This window comes from Myotis daubentonii, chromosome 19 (genome assembly GCF_963259705.1).
Source record: "Myotis daubentonii chromosome 19, mMyoDau2.1, whole genome shotgun sequence".
NCBI classification, from domain to species: domain Eukaryota; kingdom Metazoa; phylum Chordata; class Mammalia; order Chiroptera; family Vespertilionidae; genus Myotis; species Myotis daubentonii.
Genome location: NC_081858.1, coordinates 5,639,735 through 5,652,797, shown reverse-complemented (window position 1 = coordinate 5,652,797; position 13,063 = coordinate 5,639,735). Strand labels below are relative to the sequence as shown.

General features: G+C 45.3%; 1 protein-coding gene across 6 annotated transcripts in view; it reads right to left on the bottom strand.

The window, feature by feature from the left end:
• The window catches only part of CIT (citron rho-interacting serine/threonine kinase), a 170,716-nt gene extending 157,888 nt beyond the window's left edge, over positions 1-12,828 (bottom strand). For 5 of the 6 annotated variants that reach the window (XM_059676599.1, XM_059676601.1, XM_059676602.1 and 2 more), the window contains exons 1-4: positions 12,754-12,828; positions 11,957-12,064; positions 10,994-11,135; positions 1,693-1,868 (exon numbers count right to left, since the gene is read on the bottom strand). In XM_059676599.1, the coding sequence (XP_059532582.1) occupies positions 1,693-1,868; positions 10,994-11,135; positions 11,957-12,052 (414 nt within the window). In that variant the 5' untranslated portion in view covers positions 12,053-12,064; positions 12,754-12,828. Of the gene's footprint in view, positions 1-1,692; positions 1,869-10,993; positions 11,136-11,956; positions 12,065-12,246; positions 12,521-12,753 lie in introns of those variants that run through there. The other variant, XM_059676600.1, reaches the window with a different exon arrangement.
• Between the last annotated feature and the right edge of the window lie 235 nt (positions 12,829-13,063).

The following is a 13,063-nucleotide window of genomic DNA, read 5'->3' as shown; positions in this document are numbered from 1 at the left end:
GCACACTATCTGAACTGCAGTGTGGGATGTTGGATTACTCTGCCTTTACATGTACTATTTCCATCTACGAGGTAAGCATCGCGAGGTGGGACTACCTCTAATGCCTCTTCCCAAGACCTAGAAACACTCCAAACACAACAGGTGCTCAGGAAGTGTTTATTGGTGACAGATGGTACGTAGGTGCTAGGAGGCCGAGTGAGCATCTTCCACACCTCTCTGCCAGACGATCTGCCACGCCTGCATTGTTCCTTTCTGGGTAGGAACACTGCATTCCTAAACACTGGCTGCATCACTCTTGGACTCGAACAAGCAGTGTCCTGTCCTCCGCTGCTCCTTTGACTGGAGGCCGCACAAAGTCACTGAGGTCCTCAGACTCTAATCCCAACCTCCTCCTTCCAAAAGCCTCAATGATCCCCAGCCATCTCACATATTAAACTGCCATTCCCAAAACTGGTTTAGGGGGAAATGGGGAGTTACCACTTCAGTTTGGGATGTGAAAAAGTTCTAGAAATGGCTGTGGTTACACAACACTGCGAAGGCACTAATACCAATAAATTGTATCTTTAAAATGATAGATTTTATGTTATATATATTTTGCCACAATTTAAAAAAAAAAGGTTCTTGAGGTTTCCCATCAGGATGGGTACCCCATCCTACCCAAACGTCCTCATTTCTTCCCATTCCCCAGTCTATTCTAAACCATTAAGAAAACCTAAAAATACAAACCACATCTGCATATAGCACTCCTGGACTCAGGTCTCCAGAAGGTCACACATGCTGCACCTGGCACATTCTCGTCACTTCTCTCTGCCCAGAACCTGCAGCAGCAAACGTCCCCTGGCTGCCCCTGGCTCACCACATCTCTCCTCACTCCATCATCCAAGGATTTGCTAACTGCTCCCCCTCCTGTGACGCTTTAGCAGTTTTAGCTGGTAAGCACCTGCTTTATATATTTGCATTTTTCCTCTGCTTTCCAAGGTTGTTTTAATTTAAACCCTGAAACCAACAGCCATGGAGCTTCACTTCCTTGTGCAGGCTTCCCACGAGCCAGATACACTACCAGACACATGATGTGCACTCGAATGTCTGTAACGAATAAATTACTCTCTTAACTCCAAGGCTGATGGCCGTCTCTCCAGAAACACAGCAAAGGAATCAATATGTCTGGAGCATCAGGCTTGTTTAAAAGAAAGAAAATACCACAACCATCGAGATACCTTCTGACCTGCTCTCAAACAAGCAACTCCCTAGCCACATAAGGATTTTATTTCATTTCTTTAGAGGCGTGTTTTTTAAAATCAAATATACATGCCCACAGCACAAATATATAAAATGTGCACAAAAGCAAATGCTGACTCACTTCATAATGTGCATATCTCTAAATCCCCAGCTGACAGTCAGGAAAGACCTTAAACTCGTTAATTAAAAGGCCAAGTTGGTTCTGAATAACACACAACTATAAAAACAAGATAAAGAAATCCAGGGGAGTTTGTGAGCCTTCAAAATGAGTCAAGATCAGTTCAAGAAAAAGAGCTAAGGACATGAGAGACCTGTCTGCCCGTGCAACTGTAATTAACGAGAGTCACAGAGGAAAATGTGCTTGATCCCAGGTGTCAACTCAGCAGATTAACATCTCTGCCACCAACATTCTGGCACAGAGAGGGGAAGGGTGTGATGCGAAAACGCTCCTACCTGCTCCTGGGCCAACACGGCCTTCTTCTTCATCACTTTCATAGCATAGATGTCCCCGGTGGCTCTCTCTCTTACCACCTGCACTTCAGCAAAGTGTCCACAACCCACCAGGCTTCTGACTTCAAAGTCCTTCGCAGAAGGCTGGAGCTCCTGCAGCTCAGCGATGGTGTTGGAATCTGCAAACATAGAAGAACGACTCCCAGGTAAATAAAGAGCTTCGAAGACCTGCATCTTTATGAAAGCCAAAAAAGAAAAAGGGTTCTTATGTCCTCCCTCACTGTCAAAAGACATTTAGTCACTTATCATCAGCATGAATAATTATAAAATCAGCACAAAAGTGTTTTTATATGTTAAAATTAAGGGCTCCAGAAATTCCAAAGCACCGTTTCCATGGCAGCTATAATTTGCATCCTGGAGACTTAGAAATAGGGGAAGGAGAACACAGATCAAGCTTTCCTTCCTCCTCTCCAAGGCTGCAGGGCAGTGTTTGGTCAAAAATGCTTGTCCACATTTAGGTCAATTTTACAATGGACACAAGCAACATGACTCCCGTTTCAACCAATGTTGGAGTTGGTTTCCGGACCATTCCATTCTGACAAGTGCTCTGCTCAGTTTTCTCTCAGTAGCCCATTTTATTGCCCATGGATTGTGTCAGTAATAGTAATACCTTCCTTGCCTTAACACATAGCAGTGCTACCAAAAAAAAAACAAAAACAAAAAAAAAACCCACAAAACAAACTTAACATGTCACAGATCTGGAGAGTTGCAGCTGTCTTTTTCTTAATGTATAGTCTTACTCCTTTTCCTAGTGCAATCTTTCTGTTGGTGTCTCAGTTTGCTTGGGCTGCTATAACAAATACTATAGATATTTGTTTAAAGAATAGGCATTTATTTCTCATCATACTGAAGGCTGGGAAATCCAAGATCAAGGTGCTGGCATATTCAGTTCCCAGTGGGGGCCCAATTCCTGGCTTACAGACAGCCACCTCCTCACTACGTCCTCACATGACAAAGAGAAAGGCAGCTCTAGTTTCTCTTTCTCTTCTTATAAGGACACGAATCCCTTCTTGGAAGCCCCATCCTCGTGATCTCATCTCAATCTAAGTACCTCCAAAGGCCCCACCTCCAAATGCCATCCCATGGAGGGTCACAGGCTCACCATAGTAAACTGGGCGGGACATAAACATTCAGTCAGAGATCTTCAATGTGTGAACATGGACTAAACCAGTGGTCGGCAAACTCATTAGTTAACAGAGCCAAATATCAACAGTACTTCTTCAAAATAGACTCGCTCAGGCCGAAAACCGACTTCTGCTCATGGGCCACGAAGTTTCAATCGCACTGTATGTGTGCCCGGATGTGGTATTTTGTGGAAGTGACACACTCAAGGGGCCAAAGAGCTGCATGTGACTCTCGAGCCGCAGTTTGCCGACCATGGGACTAAACAAGTGGATGGCAGGTTTGGAATCTAACACACATCTTTTTTAACGGAGAGAACACTAGGCTGGAGCATCTCTGAACATGCAGCAACTCTAATGACCTGCAAGAATTGGGGGGATCAGCTGTGACTGACTGAAAATTTAATTCAGTTCTGCACCTTATAGGGAACTGCACCGTATACAGGGGTACACTCCAAAGGAAAACACATAATCAAAATTACCCTGGAGAATCCCTCAGACAGGGCCACCTTGAGGACCAAGAGGCTGTCTTGCAATCGCAGAGGGACACTGGCGTCCTCCAGGCACTGGAGCAGATCGCCACTTCCGTAGGTTGGCCACGGACACAATTGGAAGATAGATTTCTAGAGTTACGTTCAGCTCAGCAGATTGTTCAGACCATGACAGGGACTGAGTCCAACAAAAGGAAAAGCCATTTCATACCCACATTCACAGAGTGGCATATTGATGAATTAGCCAATGCGACTGTAACTGCTGCTACCCACCCCCTTTCTTTGCTGCATGGTTGGAATTTAATTCCTTTGTACCAAAGGCACTTATGATGATCTCTGTTGCACTGAGTGTTTTCCCACCACAGACCCACCTCTCACATTAGCCAGTCATCCTGAAAACACCTGCCTTCGGTCCCCTGGGGAATCAGGCAAGAGTGGTAGGTAGATCCCCATGAATTCATCATGACCATTGTAAAAACAAATAAAAAATAAAAATAAAAAAATCTAGAGTGCCTACTCAGAGAAATCCATGCAGAAGCAAAATTGAAAGCTGAGCGGCGTTTTCCTTTTACCCTGACATCACAGTGCCAACCCCATCTTTCTTCCCTGTCCCTTTCCAAGTTTCCTTCAGATCAAGCATTTGAGTTTGAATTATAATTCCCCAAATACGCTGGCTTGCAACTCTCCGGGTTGAACCCGATTTCATTATTGTTCCCACACAAGGCCAATCTCTCTTGATTCCCTGTTAGGCCTTGAGCCCACAATTTGCTTACAGCATTTGTCCAACTTATTAATTTTGGGTCTGTCACTGCCAACCACCAGACATCTCAATCACACAAGCAGGCAAACTGCTTACAGGCAAAACCACCATGATACTCTCAGAATTCTAAGGAATCATTCCAAATCTCAGTATCTTTTTTCAAATGCTTTGGATTGTTAAGGTGAACAGGTGAGACCCTAAGCTCAAGTCTACAATTATTTAAAAAAATAAATCTTCACAATTTCTCTCCAAATTAGCAGCTTCTGCAACTCCAAGACCATATTACCCTTCACCCCTGCACATGGAGTAGCATGGAAGAGCCCAGTGGGTGCTGACTTCTGAAGTGGAGATAAAGACCGGAAGCACTGAAATAGAATCAGTCAAAGGATGATCTTGTCAGATAAACATTTGCACCCAGAAAGCAAAAGCCAACACTGCTGAATGCACTGCTTCTTTTCTGAGACTTAGTAATCCGACATTTCAACTTCTAGGAACTCAAAGTGCTTCACAGAAGCACTAGCACATGTGCTCGCAGAAGATACGTATGAAAATGTGATGAGCACGCTTGTAACAGAAAAATAATTAAAAACAACCGTCCATCAACGGGAAAGTCCACCCACATAAAAGAATATTAGGCCCTTGTTTAAAAGAATGAGGTAACGTTCAACCTCCACTAGAATATATGGGGGGGGAGTTTGTCTGTTTTGGTCACTATTGTAAACCTAGAATGGAATCTGGCACGCAGCAAATGCTCCATAAATATTTGTTGAGTAAATATACTGCTAAGCCAGTGGCAAGACATTATACACATATGTAAACGAAAATACAAACGGAATCACTTTAAAATGGAGCCGGAGCTGCCAAGCCAGAGGAACTGTCTTACACCTCTTCTGTCTCAAATCTTTGGAATGTTAAAACAGAGCAAAACAACATTTGGACTGGGCTTGAGCAACCTTGTGTCCCAAAGAACTGTTTGCCAAAAATAACAAAAAAGCAGTTATTCTGACTACTGGACTGATGACTACTGGACTGACATTTTAAATATGATTTAGAATTCACTTCGCTATGCTATCTGCACCAACAGAAATGCCTTCCTTCTGTTGATGCCATCCACCCCCTTCCCTTCCTCCTAATACCCATTGCTCCTCTTGGAACACTATTTGGGCTTTGCCTGAACCAGTGATTCCCAAATAACTATTCTTATTGATCTCAAATAAACGCTTATGTTTCACTTTCTAATTTAACATATTATTTTTTGTGTGTAAAATTAAACACAAGTAATGTTAGAACATGCATGGAAAGGGCTGATAGATGCTACAGCTAATTGACTGGGGCAGAGGGATTCGTAAAACTACTCTCTTTCCCTTTCGATGTGCTTGAAAATTGCTATAATAAATATTTTATAAGGACAAAAACATTGCAATACTATTAATAGTGGTTATCTCAAGCAGGCAAGATTTTGAGGGATTTTTCTCTTTGATCTTTTATATTTAATTTTGTATTATGTTTACTATTAAGGGGGAAAAACTCCTTCAAGTTATAATTTGTCCACAAGTATTAAAGATTTTACCTATGGTGAATGTAGATGAAAGAGGGTAGAATTTCAGCTACTATCAACTCACCAAGAAATTCCCAACTTTGGCAATTATGAACACTTTTCTATGTTTGTTTTAATATCACTCTTGCTGTTTATTTTTTACACAAATTATGAGACACTATATTTAAGGTTTGGCAACTTATTTTGTTCATTAGCATCATAGTCAGTCAACCAATATTTACTGAGCACCTACTATGTGTCAGACACTGGGGATAGAATATTAATTAAGAAACACCCCTTGACTGGTTTGGTTCAGTGGATAGAGCGTCGGCCTTCAGACTGAAGGGTCCCAGGTTCGATTCCCGTCAAGGGCATGTACCTTGGTTGTGGGCACATCCCCAGTGGGGAGTGTGCAGGAGGCAGCTGAATCGATGTTTCTCTCTCATCGATGTTTCTACCTCTCTATCCCTCTCTTTCTCCCTTCCTCACTGTAAAAAATCAATAAAATATATTTAAAAAAAAAAAAAAAAAAAGAAACAAACAAACAAAAATTCCATCCCTAGTTCCCAGATGCTAGTTCTGCCCTCCCTTGGCCCATACTAGGGTCAACACTTTAGTATATAGGGGTATACTTTGTCTCATTTCCTCCAATAGTTCCCAGAGAAAATCTCTATGACAAGATTCAAGAAACTTAGGCAGTAACAGCTGTTGGATCTTTCTTCCCATGGGAAACTGAAGCTTACATTCTGAAACAGAAACTCAAAAGGGGAGAGGAAAGAAATACTAATGCAATCATCCTTTTTCAATCATAGCCTCTCAACTATACTCTCCAGGAGGCCTCTTCAACAATATGAAACAGTTCCCTGAAAGAGAATTCCATTAGAAGAATCGACATTTCACTAAGCCTAGCCCCCTGATTACAGAATGAGTTGAGAAGAGCCACTGCTTTAAAGTAACCAGAGAGCAGTCTCCAGACTAATGAAGGTGCCTCTGGGTGGCTTGGTAAGTGGTGAATTCGTCTGTCACATAATTTCCCTTCCCTTCCCACTCCCTATTTGAGAATTTAAATATGCAAGAAAATAAGGTGGGAGTTTATTCAAACAAAAGCACAATAATGAGCAAATGCCCCAAGTACATTTTAAAGTTAAAGATATATTAAACATAGGTGAGGTTTATGACTATCATTACTGGGAAACATTTATTGTCTCTATGTACCAGGCATCATGGTAAACCTGATCATTCAATCCCCACACAGCCTAATTAGATATACATTGTCCCCATTTTGCAGATGAGGAAACTGAGGACAAACAAGGTTCACACATAAAATACCTAAAGTTACTATACTGAACATACACTGATTTTTAAAAAAATATATTTTTATTTATTTCAGAGAGGAAGGGAGAGGGAGAGAGAGATAGAAACATCAATGATGAGAGAGAATCATCGATCGGCTGCCTCCTGCAACGCAGGACACCTTCAGTCCACAGGCCAATGCTCTATCCACTGGCGAAACCAGCTAGGGCCCATACACTGATTTTATCTATTCAAAACGCCCAGCTCCTCTGGGTACATAAACATCCCCCATTCCATGAGGTCCTGGTAATCATGGTGCCCTGAACCTCTAGGCACCCAGATGAGGCCAATCACATTGACTGGTCAAGGGGCAGGCAAACGACCCAAAGCAGAGCCGATTAGAATCTTCCCTGCCACTGTATTAATATACATAGTGAAAGATAAACGTCAGGCAGGGTATGAGAGCCAGTCTCTGAAAGTGGTGCCCAGTGACCCATGTCCCCTGGAATTCATGCCCTGTGTAGTTCCTGGCACGTGGAACATGAGCCGCCCTATGACACACTTCAAACAACAGAATGCAGCCAAATAGATCCTAGGCACCTTCCAGGCCGTAGCCCTAAGGAAGCCTAGCCACTTCTACTTCTGTGCTTTTGGAAACCTCGAGCTACCACGTAGGAAGTCCAGACATCGCTGCTAGAGACCGACCATGCAGATCAGGGGTCAGCAAGCTTTTCCTTAAAAAACAAGATGGTAGGAGGAAACCAAGATGGTGGCATAAGTAAACACCAGAGATTGCTGCCTCACACAACCACTTCAAAAAATACAACTAAAAGATGGAACGGACATCACCCAGAACCACAGGAAGGCTGGCTGAGTGGAAATTCCACAACTAGAAGGAAAGAGAAAAGCATACCGAGACTCAGAGGAGGCGCAGGGCGGAAGTAAAATACTAAGGTGCGGAGGTGCATGCGGAGTGAGCTGGCGGCTGAGGACTCAGTTGTCTGTTTCAATCGGGAGGGAGTCTCAGGCTCTGAGCTCCAGTTCCGGGTGAGTCTCTAGGGACCCAGACTCAAACAGGAGAAGCAGGACTGTCTAGCATTGATCGGAACTCGAGGGCAGCTTTCTCTCCGAGGTTTGCAGCGGTTGCTGCGACACTGAGAGGCAGAGCCTCTGGGGACGGAACTGAGAGCAGCCATAACTGCTCGCTCGCCCCCCGCCCCCCGTTGATCCCCTGGGACCTGCCCCGCCCAAGCCTTGCACAGAGGCATTTGCGGGATAGCCTCAGGCAGAGGCTAGATTAGCGCCGCCCTAGAGGACAGAAGTTCTCCCACTGCAGACACAGCTGATTCTCACAGCCAGCTGGCCTGGAGGTCAAATCCCTCCCAGTGTTACCTACAACAATCAAGGCTTAGCTACAACAAGACTGCGCACAAAGACCACAAGGGGGTGCACCAAGAGTGTCTACCTCAGGTAATTAGGACACTTAGCACAGAAAGCCACTCTATCAACGCAGCGAAGCATAAAAAATGTCGAGACAAAGAAACAGGACACAAATGACAGAACTGGAGGAAAGCAGCTGCTGGATATAGAGTTCAAAACCACACTTTTGAGGTCTTTCAAGAGTCTTCTAGAGACTGCCGATAAACTTAATGAGATCTACAAGAAATCTAATGAGACCCTCGATGTTGTGATAAAGGACCAACTAGAAATTAAGCATACACTGACTGAAATAAAGAATATTATACAGACTCCCAACAGCAGACCAGAGGATCTCAAGAATCAAGTCAAAGATTCGAAATGCGAAGAAGCAAAAAACACCCAACCGGAAAAGCAAAATGAAAAAAGAATCCGAAAATACGAAGATAGTGTAAGGAGCCTCTGGGACAGCTTCAAGCGTAACAACATCAGAATTATAGGGGTGCCAGAAGATGAGAGAGAGCAAGATATTGAAAACCTATTTGAAGAAATAATGACAGAAAACTTCCCCTACCTGGTGAAAGAAATAGACTTACAAGTCCAGGAAGCGCACAGAACCCCAAACAAAAGGAATCCAAAGAGGACCACACCAAGACACATCATAATTAAAATGCCAAGAGCAAAAGACAAAGAGAGAATCTTAAAAGCAGCAAGAGAAAGAAACTCAGTTACCTACAAGGGAGTACCCATACGACTGTCAGCTGATTTCTCAACAGAAACTTTGCAGGCCAGAAGGGAGTGGCAAGAAATATTCAAAGTGATGAATACCAAGAACCTACAACCAAGATTACTTTATCCAGCAAAGCTATCATTCAGAATTGAAGGACAGATAAAGAGCTTCACAGATAAGGAAAAGCTAAAGGAGTTCATCACCACCAAACCAGTATTATATGAAATGCTGAAAGGTATCCTTTAAGAGGAAGAAGAAGAAAAAGGTAAAGATACAAATTATGAACAACAAATACGCATCTATCAACAAGTGAATCTAAGAATCAAGTGAATAAATAATCTGGTGATCATAATAGAATCAGGGACATAGAAAGGGAATGGACTGACTATTCTTGGGGGGGAAAGGGGTGTGGGAGATGCGGGAAGAGACTGGACAAAAATCATGCACCTATGGATGAGGACAGTAGGTGGGGAGTGAGGGCGGAGGGTGGGGTGGGAACTGGAAGGAGGGGAGTTATGGGGGAAAAAAAGAGGAACAAACGTAATAATCTGAACAATAAAGATTTAATAAAAAATTAAAAGAACAAGATGGTAAATATTTCAGGCTTTTAGGCTTTGTAGGCCTTTCAAGGTCTCAGTCACCACTACTCAAATGCCACTGTAATGTGAAAGCAGCCACAGACAATGCCTAAACAAATGAGAGTAGCTGTGTTCCAGTAAAACTTTATTTAGAAAACAGGCATCCCAGGCTGTAGTGGGCTGAGCCCCTGAGGGAGGGACCACACAGAGGAGCCGTGGAGAGCATGAAAACCCTGAGACTTCAGGAGAAAAAGGCCCAGTCACCCCAGAGCCCCAGCTGAGCCCAGCCTTCTAGTCAACATGTCAGCGTTGGGCGAGCCTAGGGAGTCCCTGGTGCCTGAAATCTTGGCCAACATCACACAGAGAGGAGGAATCCTCAGCTGAGCCCAGTCAACCCACAGAATCATGAAAGGTAATACAATGATTATCATTGGCGGCCACTTAAGTTTAGGGTAGATAGTTACACTGCAAAGTCATGTAAGGCAGGGTTTCCCAAACTTGGCACAATGGACATTCCCAGCCCGATAATTCCATGTTGTGGAGAGCTGTCCTGTGCACTGTAGACTCTTTAGATGCCAGTAGCAATCGCCCCCTGCCCCCCCACCCCTCCCAGTTTTGATAATCAAAATGTCCCCAGACATTGCCCAGTGTCCCTGTGGGCAAAATCACCACTGGTCGAAAAAGACTAGGGCACCAGCAGCCAACTTCCCCAAGTCAGGCAAAGTCAAGAGCAGGGTGTGGGCAGGGCCAACTTAGGCTCTTAGGCTCTTTTGCTTTCATCAGCCCCTTCCTCCATTAAAAATAAAATAAAAAATTATATATATTTTATGACCACAGTGGCATAATGATGAATATAATCATAACCCAGAACCATTATACATTATTCTATATTCATACTTTCCTTATGACTTTAAAATAAGTTAAGTTAAAATAAATTAAACTTATTAAAATTAAATATTGTGGGACTTAAGCATTGTGCCCACTATGCCTAATGGAGAAGTCCACCCTGAGTGAGTGGAGGACTAGGCCAGAGGACAATATTTAAGTCCCTGGAACCAGCCATGCCTAAAGTTTGACCCACCCTTGGATTTCTCACTTACTGGCCTACGCTAGTTGGAGATGAGTTTCTGTCACTTGCAACCAAGAGGCCTGACTTATCCGGTCTCCCAGCAACAACAGGTGGAACCTGACCTTGAAAAGGGTCCGTCTAAGAGCAGGATTCTTACCCACTGTCAGCAACCACTAACTCGTCTGCCTCTGGCATCCTTCCAGGTTTCTCCAGCGGGACAGTTTTCAAGAAACAGTTCTCCCAACTTACACTTCCGGACGAAGTTGCTCACGTGCTTCATCTTCATCAGAGCAGGCTGGCTGCATTCTTCAAAGAGAACAAAGAGGGCATCTAATATCCCTTCTCGGGAGAGAGGAGACATCTGCTGTTGAGTCATCAAGGGTGGTTTCCCCTAAAAACAGCAAACAGCAGATGGAGACACTGTCAATAATGAAAAGCTTTGATCAATAACATCCATCCACACAGAGTAAATTACAAGCCACCAACTTGACTAACTGCTCACGACACATGCTAACAGCCCGATTCTGTGGCTTCATTCTTTAAAGAGACATCAATTGACAGTCATTAAGTTATCACTTGCACGATTCCATTACTGTGGGTTTCTTCCACCAGCATCCGGGAAGGAAAACTTCACACGAACGCCATTAATTAGAAAAGGCCCTTCTTTCTTAACAGTCTGAGGCTCACGGGAACATTTATTCTGGACCCTGCTGGCCCTGACATGTCTCCATGTCTCTACAACAGGAAACAGTGATTGCCATTTCCTTCACGTGTGCCCAGAAGCTATTAATATAACTTTAGTGTCTTTAATTCACTCAAATAACCTAGAGTGTGATGAATGGAGTGACTACTCTAAAGCTCAATTTATTCCTGATCTAGAGCAACAGTTGCAAACTGGCAGGCTGTATTTAGCCCGCAGACTGTATCTAGCCCACAGACATGTTTTGTTTGGCCTGGAGTGTGTAAAATCATTTGAATTATTATATTGAAAAAAATCAGATTTCACCAAAAAGGTGGGGGGAGGGGAGATTTCTGGCTTCTCTTTAAAACACTGGCAGGTCTAGCCGCATTGCTCCATATCTCTGCCTGCTGACTTTGAGCTGCAGCTGCGTGAGAATGGGCATTCTCCTAGGCTGGTCTCAGTATTGTAATAAAAACAAAGATGAGCGGCAAGGAAACAAACTCGGGTGAGCGGAGTTGGCAGCCTGTTACCTGGAAGAAAAGATTCAGCCTGGAGGCCCGGGCGGCAATGGGCTCAGCGGCACCAGCATCCAGCTGACTCCGTGCTCCATACTTGAACTTCAACATCTCCCTAGGGTGCTGAAGGGAGACAGGAGAAGGTCAGATGTGAGAAGGACGGGCTGAAGGAGCCTGATCTTCCTCAAGGTGTCAGGGATAGGAAGGTGAAGGTCAGCCACCACGCACGCGCCTTGGGACACTCGGTCTGGTGAGCGCGAATACAAACCAGATTTGTGCTCGATCTGAGCAAGCCCTGTGCTCACCGGAGAAGGAAAAGCAGCCCAGGCAGAGGGACCAGCCAGGGCTCAACTGAGGTTCTGAGGCGGGACCGGGCCTTCCCTGACAATGGCAGGGAGACCAGAGGGGCTGGAGCGGAGTGAGAGGCCGGGGTAGCGGGTGATGGGTGGACACCGGGAGCGTGAAGACGCTGCAGAGTTAAGGTCACACAGGCGGCGAGCTGCAGGCGGACTCCACTAGACAGGAGGACGCACGTAACGCCGACAGGAGGCAGGGCAGAGGCCACGGGACCCTTCCTTCTGCCCGGGCACCCTCCGCCCCCAGCAGGCCCTTGGGCTCCCGGGGTAGAGGCGCGCGCACCGCCGGCCTGGCCCTCCGGACCCCGCCCGCCGCCCCGCCGCAGGCCTGGGGGCGGGAGCGCCGCCCTCCCCGCTGCGGGAGGCAAAGTGGGATTGGCGTGGGTGAAGGGTGCCCCTCCGCTGTGTTGCGGAGTGGGGTGCGGGAGAATTGGGCTTCGGGGGACCCAGACTCACGCTCAGAGGACCCCGCCCGTCAGCACTGAGCTCCGCTGCCTAAGCTCCCGCCGTCGCGTTTGAACACAAGGACGGGTGGGCGGGGCCCAACCGTGTTTGGACCAATCAGAGTACCGCTTCCTATGATGGACATCTGCGTATCATCCAGGGCCCGCCCAGTTTCTTAAAGGGACGGAGTAAGTGTAAAGGGGAGCCAATCAAATTGTTCCTTCCTCTGACTGGTGACCAATGGGAATCGGGGAGGGACTAACCCGGCAGGGCCGATCGGGGAAGTTTGAAATTGGCGGTTAAGCTGGATGCCGTGTTCACC